This window comes from Syngnathus leptorhynchus, chromosome 16 (genome assembly GCF_054491065.1).
Source record: "Syngnathus leptorhynchus isolate UIUO chromosome 16, UIUO_Slep, whole genome shotgun sequence".
NCBI classification, from domain to species: Eukaryota; Metazoa; Chordata; class Actinopteri; order Syngnathiformes; family Syngnathidae; genus Syngnathus; species Syngnathus leptorhynchus.
Genome location: NC_141210.1, coordinates 1,537,433 through 1,555,455, shown reverse-complemented (window position 1 = coordinate 1,555,455; position 18,023 = coordinate 1,537,433). Strand labels below are relative to the sequence as shown.

At 39.4% G+C, this 18,023-nt stretch overlaps 3 protein-coding genes across 5 annotated transcripts; all 3 read left to right on the top strand.

Annotated features, from left to right (window-relative positions):
- Positions 1 to 1,436: 1,436 nt before the first annotated feature.
- On the top strand, positions 1,437 to 10,850 carry cpt1a2b (carnitine palmitoyltransferase 1A2b). 2 transcript variants are annotated; one of them, XM_085933438.1, is made up of 19 exons: positions 1,437 to 1,602; positions 3,109 to 3,251; positions 3,329 to 3,468; positions 3,899 to 4,070; positions 4,346 to 4,447; positions 4,534 to 4,671; positions 4,869 to 4,946; positions 5,090 to 5,197; positions 5,385 to 5,472; positions 5,589 to 5,784; positions 6,107 to 6,295; positions 6,369 to 6,474; positions 6,826 to 6,942; positions 7,857 to 8,021; positions 8,090 to 8,218; positions 8,338 to 8,493; positions 8,567 to 8,680; positions 8,760 to 8,852; positions 9,263 to 10,850. In XM_085933438.1, exons 2-19 carry the CDS (start codon positions 3,111 to 3,113, stop codon positions 9,383 to 9,385), a joined length of 2,355 nt encoding a protein of 784 aa, XP_085789564.1. In that variant the 5' UTR covers positions 1,437 to 1,602; positions 3,109 to 3,110; the 3' UTR covers positions 9,386 to 10,850. The 2 variants fall into 2 exon arrangements, with proteins under 2 accessions (XP_085789564.1, XP_085789563.1); XM_085933437.1 differs by lacking the exon at positions 1,437 to 1,602 and adding an exon at positions 1,759 to 2,367.
- Positions 10,851 to 11,129: 279 nt separating this feature from the next.
- LOC147043890 (uncharacterized) lies at positions 11,130 to 14,349 on the top strand. The gene is made up of 12 exons (XM_085934815.1): positions 11,130 to 11,298; positions 12,010 to 12,073; positions 12,276 to 12,341; positions 12,435 to 12,488; positions 12,566 to 12,646; positions 12,747 to 12,855; positions 13,047 to 13,058; positions 13,153 to 13,191; positions 13,383 to 13,529; positions 13,656 to 13,765; positions 13,841 to 13,873; positions 14,201 to 14,349. The coding sequence occupies exons 2-12, from the start codon at positions 12,038 to 12,040 to the stop codon at positions 14,228 to 14,230; spliced, it is 717 nt and encodes a 238-aa protein (XP_085790941.1). The 5' UTR covers positions 11,130 to 11,298; positions 12,010 to 12,037; the 3' UTR covers positions 14,231 to 14,349.
- A 436-nt stretch (positions 14,350 to 14,785) lies between these two features.
- Positions 14,786 to 17,618, top strand: pih1d1 (PIH1 domain containing 1). 2 transcript variants are annotated; one of them, XM_085934813.1, is made up of 11 exons: positions 14,786 to 14,916; positions 15,377 to 15,486; positions 15,549 to 15,606; positions 15,669 to 15,857; positions 16,066 to 16,127; positions 16,357 to 16,438; positions 16,512 to 16,608; positions 16,743 to 16,769; positions 16,836 to 16,914; positions 17,042 to 17,185; positions 17,265 to 17,618. In XM_085934813.1, the coding sequence occupies exons 2-11, from the start codon at positions 15,406 to 15,408 to the stop codon at positions 17,298 to 17,300; spliced, it is 855 nt and encodes a 284-aa protein (XP_085790939.1). In that variant the 5' UTR covers positions 14,786 to 14,916; positions 15,377 to 15,405; the 3' UTR covers positions 17,301 to 17,618. The 2 variants fall into 2 exon arrangements, with proteins under 2 accessions (XP_085790939.1, XP_085790940.1); XM_085934814.1 differs by lacking the exon at positions 14,786 to 14,916 and having other exon boundaries at positions 15,378 to 15,486; positions 16,743 to 16,914.
- Positions 17,619 to 18,023: the final 405 nt, after the last annotated feature.

The window sequence follows — 18,023 nt, the reverse complement described above, 5'->3', positions numbered from 1 at the left end:
TGTTTTCAATTAGTCACTCACTTACAAATGTCTTGTCTTGCACGTCTTTTTGAAGTTTTGATAGATCTTGAAATGTCATTGTTTTATGAAGAAATTGGGGAGGGAAGCAGTTGTATTTTTAAGGACCCAAACAATCTTCACCACTTTCTTTTATCATCTAATTTATTTTCCCTTTCCATAACTGAGGCAGACCCTAAAACGTGTGGCCCATCCAGTTTAAATATCAGAAATGTTTGAAGGAAAAAGCAATCAAGGGCACTGGGAACTCATGATTTTTCTTTGAGGTTTGCAAAATGAAGAAAACAAAAATTACAAACCCAAGCTATTCTTCAAAATAATGCCCATAAAGATCAAATGAGGAATACGTGGAGATGTGGAAAAATAAAAAAATACTCAAAAGTCAATACCTGGCAAGGCAGCTGGAAGGGACCAAGGATATTTGGGGGGGACAGTACCCCCCACAGTCCCCCCTCGAGCTCCGCCAGTGATTAAGGGTTAGATGACATCTTCCAAACACAAGTTCTTTTTTTCTGGGAAGAAATCTTTTCAATACAGATAGAAAGAAAAGCATGATAAGAAAAACACAAAGGGCTGCTGCATTTCAAACTACCTAAGTCAGAATACATTGCTACTATTGAAATATAGGTCAGCCACCCCAATCTCTGTTATTTAATCACTCCCCTTGCCTTTGTATACATTTTACTTCACCGCACATGCACCCTATATAACTTTGTCTGTCTTCATCGTATGCCATCTGTTTCTGTGTAGCATTCATTGTCTTTTATCGACACTGTAGTCGCCATAAAAGCTTCTCCCTCATTATTCCTAAGTGTCATTCTTTTAGTCCCACTCCAATCATTTGTCTCCCACCCATGTGCACTAAACACAGCTCATCTTTCACCCTCCACTCAAACTGCTGAAACTAAAACAAATTCAAAAAGATTAATTATGAATGGTATGAGGGGAAACAGAAATGACTATTGCCTGTGAGAAATGTTTATTAATAAACAGCAATGGAATTATGTGTGAGGAATTGAGCTCATATTGATATGATACGCTTGTGATTTTTGTTATACGACAGTTACATAAAAACTCAAGTGAAACACAACGGCAAAATAAAAATTCAACTTAAAACAAGCAAAAGGAATTGCAAACACGTAAGCAAGCAATAACAAAAAAAAGGAATTGCAAACAAGTGTTATTGGCTATGTTTCCCCGTTTTTATTCTATAGCTATATACAGTTATATTTTCTCATTTTAAGGTTGATAATGTCATTTTGTTTTACTTTTATTCAAATCTAAACACCTATCCTAAATATTGCATTGAATAAACCACTTTTATCCATTCAGCGTCAACGCATCCCGGAAAACATCCCAGACAGTCTGCCGCAGAAAATAGCGAAGAGGAGGTCCTCTACTCAAACACATACGATCTTTGGCGACAGTCGTTGAAATCATTTGTTAGCAAGCTAGGCTAATTTGCACCGAGAGTGAAGAGCGCTCACTTCCCCCATCCGGAGAGGAGAAGGAGGAGGGAGCGGCACAAATAGAAGCTTCTCCGTCGGTTACACTGCCAAGCAAACACCTTCCATCAATTTCCAGGTATAATTCAAACCTCGTTGTATTCATTTCCTTATCTCCCCACTTGTTTAATTGATGTTTATTCCAAGCATTTGTGCGCCCACTCCTCGTTGTGTTTCGCGCGGGTGGAGATGGTTCTGAAACTGAATGGAGCGTTTGTGTGCTGCTGCTTCTGCTGCTGCATGCTACACTTCTCCTCCAAAATAAGAGGAAATGTCAAATATTTGGCGAGTGCATATGTTTGTTTTGGGGTTTCTTTCACCACCGTTGGACGAGGATGGTGAATGGATGCACAGCACATCTTGTGGAGCAACGTTCAAAACCAAACCTGTTTTCAAAAGTAAAGCCACATAAAAAAACAAGTTTCGCCGGTGGTCGTCATGGTAGCGTCATTTAAAGAAGTCTGAAGCATCGACTGAAATTCTAATCAGGAATCCTTGAAATATTGACACGCGTGGTGAAAGACAAACGGGTTGCTCCCTGTTCGATGCTATGACGTCACGGTGTCGTTTGATTTCGTCGCCCACCCATTTCGGGCTTTCATACATCCAGTGATCGATCAATAAAAGATTGATTTTAATAGATGCTTGACATTGTTGAAAATAATTGTTATTGGCTTACAACATGCACACAGAATGTTCCATCCGTTTCAACAGTATCGTAATTGTCCAGATCAAATTGTGAGCTACAAATGTTTTCAAGATTGTTTTGATCGCTTCTCTTATTTTAAATCAACAATCGTTGAATGTTTTCAACCTGTTATTGCTGCTGTCAAATCTTCCTCAGGCAAGTATTGGACCCAATGTTATTTATCTAATAATACGTCTTGGAATCAACATTGACACTCTAATGTTAATGACTCAGTTTTGAGTGCTGAGTTTTTCACTTTTAGTGACATGCTTGGCTAAATTGCAAGATGTTTGTACTGCGGCTTTCCTACACAATACTAGTTTGGTAGCCTCTCATAAGTTATGTAACCTGTTTTGCATGTTAACTCAGAGTGCTACTCATCCTTGTTGGTTTTAAACTTGAGGTTGAAAAGTATAATTATCTGATCATTGATAACAATGAAACAAACATTATAATAATAACAACCAAAATTGTCACTTTCTTTTTCAAGATTTTGCAAAAATATTAACAATAAATAATTATTATCTGAGAAGTGTTTTTTTTTTCTTCACAATTAGTATGATTTGTTCTTAAATGATGCACATGGAGTGAATATTTCTGCCATCCCACATCTAGCTCATCTCTTTATTTTGTTTCGGCAGCAGTGCAGTTCTAGTTCTAATTGCATAAAAGTACTGTAATATATAATTCATGACCACACTGATGGCTGCATCATACTATTTGTGCAGTAGTATCTTCGGTTTGCTTGCCATTTTATGCAATTACTAGATAGGCATGTTATTATGTTATGTTACTAGATAGCAAATTTGGGTTCATTCTAAATATGTGTTACAATTTCAGAAAAAAATGTATGTGCATGTTGAATTAATCCATATTTTTGTGTGTGGGGGTCAATAGCTATGGCAGAAGCTCACCAAGCTGTGGCATTCCAATTCACTATAACACCAGAGGGCATTGATCTGCAGCTTTCATATCAGGCACTGAATCAGATCTACCTGTCAGGAGCACGATCATGGAAAAAGCGCGTCAGCCGCATAAGGGTGAGTAACAGCAATGATGCTATGCCCGTCATTGAGGAGAAACTTCATTTCATTCTTTTTTTTTTTTTTTACTGCAGAACCGAGTGATCAAGGGAATGTATCCAGCCAGTCCTTCATCCTGGCTATTTGTTGTCATTACCATCCTGGCCACCATGTATATGCGCTCTGATCCTAGCATGGGGCTCATTTCCAAGATCCAGCAACACCTTCCCCTCAGGTAGAGAAGTGTTTGTCTTTGCAATTTGACATTCTTCACTCGTTGATCTTTCCAACCGGCTTGTCGTGACGAGGGCCGCGGGTGTTTCAGAGAATCCTGTTGTGATACCTTGCATCCAGCCAGGTATTTCAAAAAAAAATAGAAGCGGCTAATGCACAACCAAACAAATTCTCTGCATATTTGACTGATGAGTCACAAGTAAGCAATGTGGGTGTGTTTTTTAGCACATGAACTCTGACCGACATCTCAGGCAGCCTCCTGACTGTCACTCACTGTTTGTTTTATGGGCACACACACACACATACACTTTCACCATTGTTTTCCTCTAATGTGAAGGAAAGGAAAATATTTTGCACCGTGATAGTGACTATTGTGACTCGACTCGATTGATTCATGGATGATTTGTCTTTTGTGTTTTTCTCCACGGCAGCCTGGCGCTCAGCGCTCAGGGCCAGACGATGCTTTCGGCGCTGGTTTTCAGCACGCTGCTGTGGCTTTCCCTTATCCTTGCTCTCAGGTTCTGCCTCAAGCTGCTTCTCTCCTACCACCGGTGGATGTTTGAGCAGCATGGTCGACTTTCCAACGCCACCAAAATCTGGGTGGTAAGTCACGCTCATACTTGGTATGACAGCGACCTCTAGTGGCGAGTACTGAGTTTATAACATTGTCAATGTTGAATTGTCTGGGCCTGCTACAGAATTCTGCCAAATGAATACTTGAATTGTTTTGGACAGACTTGTTTGCGCATTTGGATTCCTTTTGTAAATCAAACATGATACATGCATAAAGTTGATGTTTTAATTCCAGATATTGCTCATTCATCAAAGTGTTCCAAATGTGTCCCTTCCTTTTCTTTTCTTTTCTTTTTTTTTCCCAGACTCTACTGAGGCTCTTATCTAGCAGAAAGCCACTACTATATAGCTATCAAACATCGCTGCCTCATCTGCCTGTTCCTGCCATAAAGGACACACTGAGCAGGGTGTGTGTGTGTACAAACACTAACACGTCTGCACTCGCAGTCCTCGTGTTGTCCTAGAAATAAAATCAATTCTGTTTCTGCCTTAGTACTTGGAGTCAACACGCCCTCTGTTGTCCGACCCTGAATTCAAACGGATGAAAAAACTGGCGTCAGACTTTGAATGCAACCTGGGAAATCGACTCCAACGTTATTTAAAACTTAAGGCTCTCTGGGCTACGAACTACGTAAGTCTTTAAAAAAAAACGCAAAATGTTTACTGTCGATTTGCATTTGATCAGAATTTTTTTTCATGAATAATATATATATATATATATGTGTGTTTTTATTATTATTTGTAATGATTTAATTTTATGATGTATTTAATTGACTGAACGTTTTATTTCATCAGCGGTAGTGGTTCTGACTTAACTTTTCCTTGCAGGTGAGTGACTGGTGGGAGGAATACATTTACCTTCGAAGCCGAGGCCCCATAATGGTCAACAGTAACTACTACGGCATGGTAAGCAGTTGCATAATTTTTTTTTTTGCTTGGCAGCCATCCATTTGGATTTTTTTCAGTTTCATCTTTCACTTCCTCTAATTGTATCAGAAATCCCGTTTGGTTGCGATGTTCAAGTTCCTACTTTCTCTTTTCCTTGGAAGGACTTTCTGTATGTGACTCCAACTTCTATCCAAGCCGCCAGGGCAGGAAACACAATTACAGCCATGCTCCTCTACCGCCGCAAAGTCAACCGAGAGGAACTCAAACCGGTACGTTGTTTGTAAAGTTCTGTTGACGTAATTCACGTGCGGATGTTAGCGCAGGCAATGTCATTTATGAGCTCCACTGATTTTTTTTTTGGGGTATTGATTTTGAGGAACACCATTTATTATAAAGCACGTGGACATTTTTTTTTAATTAATTAGGGCAATGTTTCTTATTGTTTCGATGAATTAGAGCCGCGTTCCGGGTACTGTTATCCCTCTGTGTGCAGCCCAGACTGAGAGGATGTTCAACACAACACGTACTCCGGGAGTTGAGACTGGTAACACAATCTTGTACACACACACACACACACACACACACACACACACACACACACACACACACACACACACACACACACACACAGAATGATCAGTAAAGATTTCCCCTTCACAGATGTTCTCCAGCACTGGCTGGATAGCGAGTTTGTTGCTGTGTATCACAAGGGACGCTATTTCCGCTTGTGGGTGTACCGGGCTGGGCGCCTGCTATCTCCCAGGGAAGTTGAGTATCAGATTCAGAGGATCTTGGATGACCCTTCACCTCCACAACCCGGAGAAGACAAACTAGGAGCCCTCACTGCTGGAGACAGGTAGAAACCACAATTACATTTTCTTTATATCGTCACCGTACGCAGCGACGCCTTCCCTTTGCCTACGGGAATATAAAAGCAGGAAATCGTGTTTGGACTTGGCCTCTGGCACCAAAAAAAAAAAAAAAAGGCTCCACAGCTGTGGTTGTGATGTTTTTGACTTTCATGAAATATTTCAACTTGGACAGTCTTGAAGCATTATTGATTGTAAGCATTTCAGCTCAATGAAAATTGCATATCCACTTTCTATTTGAAAGCATACGGCCATTCATAATGGATGATTTGCTTTGTAGCTCCAATAAATGTTCCAATTTATTTTCAGGATTCCTTGGTCTCAGGCGCGAACGCAGTACTTCAGCTCCGGCGTCAACAAGCGATCCTTAGATGCCATCGAAAAGGCAGCTTTCTTTGTGACCTTGGATGATGAAGAGCAAGGTATGAGAGGAAACGACCCAGCGGGAAATTTGGACCGATACGCTAAGTCGTTGCTTCATGGCAAATGTTACGACAGGTGAGGATCAAACTGAATGTTAAATTATTGCTGTCTGTATCTTTCTTTGACTTTTTTTTTTTTTTTACCCTAGGTGGTATGATAAATCATTTTCGGTGGTGATCTACCAAAATGGGAAGAATGGACTGAACGCTGAACACTCTTGGGCTGATGCGCCAACCGTGGCTCACCTGTGGGAGGTGCGTGCATTTCCACTCTCACCAGACTGTTGCTTGGCTGTGTTGAAAGAATACACATTTTTATTTCGTTCTCACCATTTTAACAATGAGTATGCATCTCACAAGATGAAGCCCCCAGACACACAACTGTTGCCAAGCCTCAAATTGAAGCCATCTGGTGCTTAAACACACAAAAGAAGCAAAAAAATTCTTCTTACACCAGAATCAACGTTTGTACATTTCTAAATGAAAAAATGTTTCAAATAAAAACCCATCTACACAGAGCGATGGTGGTGGCTCATCCATCACAGTATGATATTTCTTTCAAATGCACTTTTTACCTAATTTGACTTTGTGTCCATTTGTTTTCAGTACACGCTAGCCACGGATGCTTTCCATCTGGGATACACTGAGGACGGACACTGTAAGGGTGAAGTGGACCGTTCGTTACCCCACCCCCAGAGGCTTATCTGGGACATCTCGCCAGAGGTATCACTGATCACTTTCCAACTCTCCATTCGTGTCCAGAAACACCAAAGTTTACAAACGTGATCTTACATACCTGAATGTTATCATTCCGTCTTTCGATGTGTTTGGACAGGCTTTTTTTTTTTTTTTTATAAACACAGCAAGGTTTCTAGAAAGGTGCCATGTCAGTGACACACTTGCTAGCCCACTGCCCATGTTATCTAACTTTTAGACTTTGAGTGGTCTAATTGAATGAATTAAAGTTCATTTGCAGGTCATATCCACAGATTCTTTTGTTCAGACAAATGAAAGATTTTTGTTGTCGTGACCTGCTGCTGACACTTTGGACTGCACACAACAGTCTTCCTCAGATATGGATAGCATTCAGAAGACATTATCAATTTATCATCCAAATTAGTGTGCAGGTCATTATATTATGACATTTATACACAGACCTGTCATTCATATGGGCATCCAATTAAATCTTGCTGATGAGAACAAGTGAAGGGATTGTGTAAAAGATGTTTCAATGCAAGATTTCGTGCATACAGGATACTGAGGGGATAAAAAAAAAAAGTCTCGTTTCCTCTCCGCACACCACCACCCTCTCACACAATCTCTTGTTGCTGTGTGTCCCATGGAATTTTGGCTGGGTGGCGAGTTAATCATTATAAAACCGAAAGTTCAAAATCCTGCTATGTGCTCATTAGTACTACAAAGCCAGTTTGGATGAAATTGAATGTTTCATGTTCACGGTTAGTTGGCAAACCAATCAAGTTGATCAGTATGAGCATTCTAAATGAAATCTAGGTTGATCATGATTTGCAAATGATCATATTCTGTTTTTATGTAGAGGAAAACGTCCCAATGTTGGAATTAAACAAAAAAAACAAAAAACACTTTGCTCAAGTCTTCTACCTCTGTGGCACTTTCAGGTTCAAGCCCAAGTGTGTAGCTCTCTTGCTGTTGCCAAGGCTTTGGCTGATGATGTGGACTGTCACGTGTTCCCCTTCAGAGACTTTGGCAAAGGCCGAATTAAGAAGCTCCGGGTCAGCCCGGATGCATTTATCCAGATTGCATTACAGTTGGCCTACTACAGGGTAAGTAAGACAAGCGGAGTACATTCTTTTTTAAAGGACTCATTATTTTATTGAATGGCATTCCTCAGGATCGCGGCCGTTTCTGTCTGACTTACGAGGCGTCCATGACCCGTCTCTTCAGGGAAGGCCGGACGGAGACCGTGCGCTCCTGCTCCAATGAAAGCAGTGCCTTTGTCAAAGCTTTGGAGAGTGGCGAGGTAGGTCTTTACCCTTTGGGTTGGTCTCACTTTCAAGCAAAACACCACACTACTTGTGTCAGTCCAATGGAAAAGTTTTTTTTCTTTTCTTCAATTGGAAGCGAATTGTGTTTTTGTAGAGCGAAGAACAATGTCAGCACCTCTTTCGACTGGCTTCAGAGAAACATCAAAATCTTTATCGCTTGGCTATGACTGGAGCTGGAATCGATAGACATCTCTTCTGCTTGTACATCGTCTCCAAATATTTGGGAGTGGAATCGCCCTTTCTAAAAGAGGTGAAATTCTTTCTTTTCACGATTTGCCGCAGTTCCTGTCGGGCCAAAGTTCAATACTTTGCAATCACGTCAGGTTTTGTCAGAGCCTTGGCGCCTCTCCACAAGTCAGACGCCGGTTCAGCAAATGGAACTTTTTGACTTGAAGAACCACCCTGATTTTGTATCACTCGGAGGAGGATTCGGACCTGTGAGCACCACATCAATTCTGCTTTCTTTTCTTGATATGTACATGGTGCAAATGTCACATTTGTCTGCGGTCACATCAGGTTGCTGATGACGGTTACGGCGTTTCTTACATCATCGTGGGTGAAGATATGATCAACTTCCATGTGTCGTCCAAGCATTCTTTTAAGGAAACCGTAAGTCGAATATTTAATATTTAAAAGGAGTTTTAAATGAAAGAAACGTCGACATATTGTGCATATAAAATAGTTTTGGAAATTTCATTGCTCACCTGATTTATTGTAAATATTTACAATTTGTCACTATTTGTTCAAATTTGTATTTTATTATAATTGATTATCTTTCGGTAAAGATTTGCTATGATTAAATGAAAGTATTTTGCATGTATTTACTAACGTCAATGAATGTTGTGGCCCCATCCATCCATGTTATAAATGCCCTTGAGTCTAAAAGTTTGACCTTGCCCTGTTTGCCCTTCTGGACTGCACAGATTCAGCTTCAGTTATTTGACTAGTTGTTGACTGTTTTAAGCCTATGCATGGCAAAATGATGAGCTACATAGTTTTGTTTCCTCTTTCTTGTTTAGGACTCACACAGGTTTGGAAGCCAGATCAAAAAAGCTGTGCAAGACATCATGCGTGTCCTCTCTGCTGACACCAAAACTTCTCCAGATTCCAAAGCCACAGCCCAGAATCAGCCCAAGAACTAAATATACAATACAAACATATATAAAGGTGGTGAAGTTCCAATTATGTAGGTGACACCCCAAAAAAAAAAAAAGGTGAATGTTCAAGCCAGTGATTTTAGAAATAACGTGACGCGTCTCTTTTAAAGGGAAATGTAAACTGAGAAGATCAAATTGAAGCAGATTTGAATGGCAGTAAGTTTCTGGTGCTTACTTAAATGATATAGCCGTCAGTCTTAAAATTACTGTGGCCTTTTATTTTGGGATATTCTCTTTTCGAGGATGCGCTTCAAGATGTTCACGTGGCGGCAATTGTTTACCTCTGTTGAAAGATTTCCCCCGGAAACCACAAATATGACAGGACATCAAGCCAGAGATGAAACGCTACTAGTAGCAGCTTCATTTGATGCTTTCGCTTGTAACAGACTGCAAACGTTTTGACTTCAAGCTGGACTGATCAAATCCAACCAATGAAAAAGCGGTTGAAGTACAGATTTTTTTGTTTGTTTGTTTTTTTGACTGTTTGTATATGTTTGGTTTATTTAAGATGATTTAGGTGTCATTGTAAGAATGTTGGCTTGGGCCTTCATTTTGGCCTTTACGACTGTTGCGTGAAATGTTGAAAATGGTCAGTCTTAACTCTTGTCATTGATCTCACTTACGCGAATATGATAGTGTATTTCCTCAAAACAGCAGTTATAAGTTAACCAAATGCCAAGGGGCACGCGTTGAAACTTGTTTGGGCATGGAGGGTGAATCAGAGGCGCCTGTGTGTGTGTGTGTGTTTGTGTGTGTGATGTCATTGCAAGGCAGCATGACAAGGAAGTATTGCATTTTGTCAAAGGCCCTTTTTATGACTTTTTATGAAGTCATCTATTTGGACTAGCTGCAATGTATTTGTATTTGGCCGCCAAAGAAACGGTAAAATGATTCAACTTTGATCTGTCTGAGTCATAAAACCGATTAGGGAACAGATTACTCTGTGTTCACTGCGCAATATTATTCATTGTAACCAATTATAAAATGAAAACTAAGAGGTGCAATCTGGAGTTGAGTCAATTTTGGAAAGTTATTTGATATCTGGTGACCTAGTCGGTAGCCTAACAAGTCACATTAGTCTATCTCACCACTGGCTTTGGTTGAATTGGGTTCAAAATATTTTTTTCATGTCAGTATCACTGATCATTCATTTTTCACCTTCCTGGAATTGTGTGTTTAACAGGTCCAAACAAACTACAATGCTAACATAAATGCTTAAATATTGTTCATCGTTTTGTTTGGTGGGTTTTTTCTTTTTTAAGTACCTGTTGCATTTGACCTATAAATAATTGATGTCCTTTGTATAGGTTTTTGTGTCATTTTATTTCATGTTATTTTAATGTCCATTGTTTCCTTTTGGACTTTCATCTCTTCTTGATCTTTTTTTTAGCATATGGTGATGAAATGTTGCCTGAAATAAAATAAATCCCTGACCTTACTGTTAGTATTTACATTTGGGAGTGCTTTTTTTGTTTTGTTTTTATCCAACATTTGTGCAAACACTAATTCCAATGAAGTTGGTCATCATGTAGAATGTAAATAGAAATATTTGCAATTCCTTTTCAACCGATAATCAACTGAATACAATACAATAGAAATGTTTTTTTGTTTGCCTGCACCCCCCCCCCCCCAATTCTATTGACAACATATGTGTGGCTGGGAATTGAACACAGATTGACAAAAATCCATCCACTTGCGAGTAATCTGGAGTTGATCAACCAGACTCTTACAGGAGCTTCTATCTGCCTTAAAAATTACTCATTTGCACTGGAGGCGGGCGGGCGGGGCGCATGCAGCAGGATTGTGCAAACTCAAAAGCGAAAGCGAACCGCCACACAAAATAACGCGCGTCCCGTCGTCTGGGTAGAACACAGCAACTTTATCGATAACGAAACGCGGTGAGTGCGGATTACCATTGATGCATGACGGATGCATGATTTACGCCTGAACAAGGAGAAATATGAAGGCGGAACACACGAGGGCGATCTAAAAGAAAAAGAAAAAAAAATCCGCTATCGACCATTATTCGTGCACGTATTATTCAGTCAGGCCAGGCATATGATATTTTCCATGATGCGTTCGTTGTTCTTCCTTCCTTTCCTGACGTGGTTTGAATTGGAAACTGTAAAAATCCCTTCATGTACTTTTGTGGGATGCTTCTTGAAATGACCAAATCACAAAAACAGGGAAGTCATTACAGAGAATCTAATGACATGAAGAAAAGCTCTGCCATGAGGAATAGAATACAAGATTGTGGCACATGGACCTTTCTTGCCTTGTGCTGTCATTCCAGATGGTCAATTGAGTAGAACGGGTTGAACACGTTAGATTAGGGGATGCTTTGAGGATAATTGTCAATTGTTGATCTGTCTATGTGAAGCCCTTTGAGACTGCTATACAAATCAACTTAATTAACACTGTCACCATTTTTATTTTTATTATTTTTTTATTTTTTACAACCGGGCCCAATTTTTACAGGTACTCAGTTTGTCCATGGTCACTCACTCCTTTCATTTCTGTGTGTAAAATATCTGTTCAATTGTATGTTTATTATTTTACTGTTCCACAAAGGATGAATAAATGTACATTTCTTGAATGTTTACTTCTAGTGTGAGGCTGGATGTTTACAAATGCAGAATGGTGCGGAGGTGGGGCCCCTGCCTGCGTTGCATCGTAAGTAGCCAATTTGAGACCATGTCAAACCTTTCCAGAAGGTCTCAATGTGTACCACACTTTATTTCAAGCCCCAATAACATCCACTTGTTGTGAGGAGTATGAAGAATAGAAGACCGTCCCAGACAGTAGAGCCACCACTGTTTTTCTTTTCTTCTTTTACTAGTTAAAAATTGAATTGCCATTCAATTGTCTGTTTTAGGTATTCCTGTGTTTGATTGGAATTTCAAAAGAGGCCTGTAACGACTATTTTAACATGAAAGAATGGGTATGTTGTTGTTGTTGTTGTTTTTTTAATTGTCTTAGATAAATGAGTCATTGGCTGTGAATTATCATGTGAAATGTCACTTCACTTACTCAGAAAATTTCCACTGAACTTGAAATGGTCTCCCTTGTGATCACAGAGAACACCACAGTAAGTTCCTAATTATTAGTCAAAAGTCATTGATGAAAATGGCTTCTAACATCTTTCTTTTTTTTTTTTTTTTCAAGAATGTGGCTGAGTGTACTTTAGAAAGCTACTGTCTGCAAAAGAAGATGTGTGATGTATTCGACGACTGCTTTCACAGGCATGTGAGTGAGAAAATAAGAAAGGGACTGTTTGAATATGTGTTCATTGTGAGAATATGTTTTTATGATGAATTATTCATTTGGTGTTTTTTTCCCACTTTAGCCCGAGTCACAAAGTGCAAAGTGTGAACCTGTGTTGAATGTTACTGTTCATACTCATCACTTAATGTGCCTTTTAGCCAGAGTGAAGGATTCCCAAAACAGTGTCAATGGTTCGTATAACATTAATAATTGATTTCTTCATGCTCTCATTTGGAATTTCATTTTCTGTCATTTCATCTTCAGTAAAGTAAAAAAAAAAAAGACTTAGGATCTGCAAGTAGCTTATTATTAATTGAACCTGTTGAAAATGTGATTGAAATTTAAAATGTATTTATTGTTATGTTTTCCTTTTGCACCGCAGGCTGCGAATATGGTACGATTTTAAATCAGTACATTAAAATGACCATTTCTAAAATAATACCAATTGAATTTTCATAGTAAGCAATATCTTTTGTTGTCTTTTTCAGCAAATGTTTGCCCATTAGTTGAGGAAAGGTATCAGGCAGGTATTTGGTTTTGATTTGATATATTTTCACTCAGTTTCATTGCACATAGCAGCAAAGTGCTCCACTTTAAAATTGAACCATTCTGCAATTTGATCGCAGCCCATCTGTCAATCATGTTATATCACTCATGTTGAGCTATGCAGAAGTATTATTCTATTAAAACCAAATGAATTGCTTTCTTCTATCGGCAGCAACTACGACAATAGTACTCACTACAATGATGACGCTAACAGATGGGTCATCTCCGACTGTACAGCTGCCAAGCTCACATGTGCCAAAATTTACATCGGTGGCAGGAAATGGCCAGCATGCCGAAAATATATCCTGTCAAAGCAAAGGTAACTTTTAGGACATATTGTAACACAACCAGTATAATGGTGGAATTTGTTGATATGAAGAATATTTTTCCCCATCAGAATAATAAATTAAAAAATATATATAATTATTTGTCTTTCTTTCTCCAGAATTTTTTTACCTGAAGATACTATTCGGTATTTCTTCAACGCTTGCCATTGCTTTGCCATTTGCTGTTTACTTTTACATGCAGCGCAAGTTACAAGCCAAGGAGCGGCAGGTGAGTGAGTCTATGATGCATGTCTGCACATGTGCAATGATTTATATTTCTTTTTTGTGGGATGTTTTCCTCTAGTATGGCAACCCATCTTCAAAGTCCAATTTGCTGGTAGGTGTTATTAAGAACCTTATTGAAGATCACATATTGAATGCAATTGAGTTCAATTCAAACACTCCGCTTTATTCAACACAATCTGTCTACGTGTGAATCTCACGCCATTTATTAGTTTTACTGCCTGCACATAAACTGCATTTGTCTTCGCTTCCACTCTTCTTCCCCCACACATTTTTTGGAATGGAAAAGACGCATGTCACGACACGATTGCCCTTTGCCCCTGGGTGTGTTATCGTAAGCTGATGTACTCGTTGCTAGGGTCCTACGTATTCATCTAAAGTCGGCTTTTAGACCTTTACTTTTCCTGACTTTTCTCTCCAGATGGAGAGCATCGGAGACTCCGCATCATAACCTACGCGTTGGAGTCGGGGTGACCGACTTGACGAGCATAGCACACAACGAACGGATGCCCACATGAAGACAGTTACAGCAAAAGTTCCAAACAGTAGTTACAAGAGCTACACTTAACAATTATACACGACCGACAATCGTAAACATGTCCAATGAATAGGACTCTGGCTGTGACTGTCAAAACGGACGTATGTCATTGTATGACGCTTTTCTGACACAGCTCATATGCAAATTGTGAAATATTTATTTTCTCCAGTTCTTATTTTGAATCTCATCTCTTTGGGGTTATATGCTTTATGTTATGAACAGTGTTATGTTCAATCATGAACAGTGTTGAGTTTTTGGTTGTTGTTGTTTTTCCTTTTTTTTTTTGGCCATGATTTCAGCAGCAGGACTTTCTGCAGTGTTTTCAAGTTCATGTGTTCTCAGTGACAACAGCGATTGTTTTTGTATTTTTCATGTTTTTATAGACGTCATTTGCAAAGAGCAACATCAGTGATGTATGATTATAAAATGGCTGCTTCATCTGTCCGTTAAAAAAAAAAAAATGAAGCCCATGAGTCGAGCATTTTACACAACTCGCTTTTATTCTGAAGGATCACGCACGGAAGTGTGATGAACACTTGCATAATTGCCACATCCGTCCTCCAGTTGAACGTAGTAAATAGTCAGCTTTAGGAAGCGAGGTAAGTCAACCATGTAAATGTACTGTGCTGTGTTTGTATTTAAACTACATATAAGAGGCACTATAACTACAAAGATGCGCTGGCTCCACTCAACTGCTGGTGATGCTATGCTAGTCACCTAGCCGTCTGTACTTGCAAGTTTAGCCTCATACTGTCGCTCCACGTGTGTGTGTGCACAATTCAAAAGTCAGATCTAAATCGTTTGAATACTTCAGTCATGTAAAGCCATTTGAACGCTTTAAAGATGACAAACAACTGTACGTTACAACATTGGATGGGAATTTTCAACATCTGCACGTCTAGCACAATTTTCGGAAATATGAGATGTGTGTGACTCCATATTATTCCTCATTTGATTTCTCTTGTATTACCGATAGCATACGACGTGCATGTTTGGATTAAAATGGCTGTGTTTCATATCACAGGAATCGCTTTTCGCCTTATATTTGTTTCACCACAGGACTGTTTGCATCATTTGAGGCTGTAACCATGACAACCGATTCGACACTCCTCAACTCCGAGATGGAGATAGAGCAGCAAGAAGACCTGTATCAGCAGTTGTTAGCACAGGTTTGGCTCTTTTTGTAATGTATCATATATTTCCATCATTCTTATTATTTTTTTCAATTCAGTCACTAGGAAATATGCAGACTGCAAATCCAGATTCCAAAGTGATTCGGCCGCAACCAGGTGTGTAGTTTGACGACACGAATGCAATCCGACAGAGCAGCCGATTGTGTCCTTCCTCTCAGGAATTTGTGTGAAGACGTCATCAGAGGCGGGCAAGCGGAAGGTCTTCGTCAACATCTGCCAGTCCAACTCGGTTCCACCTCCACCGGAGATCTCCAAAGAGAAACTTTTAGATCTGCTCCAATTAGAAGATCCCAGCGGTTACCGAGTCCCTATGAGCCTCGGCGAGCCGCACACTGAATTGGACAACAGTAAGTTATTTTTTTCATTTATGAACATGCCGACCGACAATGTGATCCTTTGAACACAGGTTTTGAAATAATCTATCTCGGTCTCGCTTTAATGACTCAAACTTGATATTGAACGCAGTTGAGTAGAATTTTTCCATTCTTCAATTTTTCACTCTTTGTATCGTTTGATGAGTTCACTTTTCTATCCATTTCCGTTTGTCTGCGTCAGACTCTCAGGGTTGCACTGCATATGACGTGGTCGTCAATCAAGAGTTTTTCCAGAAGTGTCAGGTATGTCAGCAGCTTTTATTTTCATCAACTATAATTATAGAGCCATAGAGCCACAGTATTTATTGTTAAGAATTGGTGGATTGAACATGATTCATAACATTGAAGACTCTTAAGTTGCTTAAGTGATAAGGAGATCAGCAATATTGCAGTGAGTATTGAATTATTGCCTCATAAAAGTGTCTTTGAAATGTTTCTGTAATAAACATGCTACTTTTTATGTGTCCTGCAGAAGGACTCCCTGTTCCAGCAGTTTGTTATTATGGTGTCTTTGGAAGGTTTAGAGAACAAGTACAACATCCAGCTTAGTCGAGGTGTAAACCAGTCAAATCTTTTCTTCATTTTTGCCTCTCTCTGTACTCACTCTCGTTTGATGTCTTTGTCCAGAATGGAAGGTGCTGAAAAACAGGAAATTCTTGGGCTCAGTCAGCGAGCAGAACATTCGCACTAAAAGCAAGCCTGTAATTCAAGAGCTGCAACCTCAGTAAGTCTCAACAGACTTGAGAAGCCAAAGAAACATCCCAAATGACTTGCAGTCGTGAACAAAATACAATGATGGCACACACATTAGAAATGTTTATGAGCTCAGCCAGACTGTTTGTTTTTTTTCATTTCCAGGGAAAACTCCACTTCAGAGGCCAAAAGGTATTCCCAAAAAGTTTACCTGTCCTCACCCTCATCATTTGGAGTCAACTGTCCTCTTTTTTTTAGACCAGAATTCACCTTGTTTGTAGAGCCTCCTTCTGGTGTCCCTGAGTATCTCATTGCAGAAATCAACTTGCCTGGTGTGGTGAGAGACACACACATTTTTTTTTCCCCAAATGTTCAACCATCCCAAAAAACAACACACTGACATTTGATTGATGACAAATGTGAATCTCAATAAAGAGTCTCATCTTATGATGTGACTTTTACAGGTTTCATCTCGCTCGTTGGTCCTGGACATCGGTGAGGACCGCCTAGTCTTGACAGCACGACCCTCGCTCTACTTTCTGGACATTTTCCATCCCTTCCTCGTCGATCAGGAGACCAGCGTAGCGCAATTCAACAGCAGCACTCAGGTAGAGCCAGCAAATGTTTTGGATCTGAAAGTGAAAAGCCAGTGGTTCATCATTGCTGTGCCTTGCTTGTGTCTCTTAGATCCTTACAGTCACCTTACCTGTGGTGTCAACTTGAAACACCGGACGTAACTTCCAATTATTTATTAAGATGCTGTGAAGATCAAGACTCCCCTGGACATAGTGAGTGAGGTGAACCCCCCTCTTCAAATTTGCCTTTTTATTTCATCTCACAAAATATTGCAAGTGGAAATAATGTGGCTGCTTGGTGTATATACTCAACAATTTTAGGATCAAATGTCAAAACAGCTATGCAATCCGATTAGTTCCTTTTTTTTGTAACATATAATCATTGGCTTTGTATCATTTTACGAAACAAAACGGACTGTATAGAAATGATAAAAAAAATAAATAAAAATGTAATAAAAACCATTTTCATATTCATGTTGTTTTACTTTTGTATTGATGACAATGTTAATTGTTTCATAACGGTTGATCATGTAATTGGATAGAATTAGTCAACTTCAGCCCAATTTTGAGTATAGCCTAGTGACTTTTTGTTGGTGCATTTTTGGAAGCCCACACCCCTCTCAATGGAAAAAAAAAGCAATGGGTCCCTATTTTTGGATTTGGCTCTTTATGCATCCGTCCGTATGCTCTCACACCCCTTTAAGAGACAATAGTCTACTAGGGTTGGGCTTTCAAACCAAGGAGGTCAAACGCCTGTCATATTTTACATCCAATTTAAGGATTAAAATAAATAAAAAAAAGTCAAAAGTGAATCAGGAAGAACGTAACAGGCTGAGTTCTAAATATCCCGTCGCATCAATATAACTAGTCT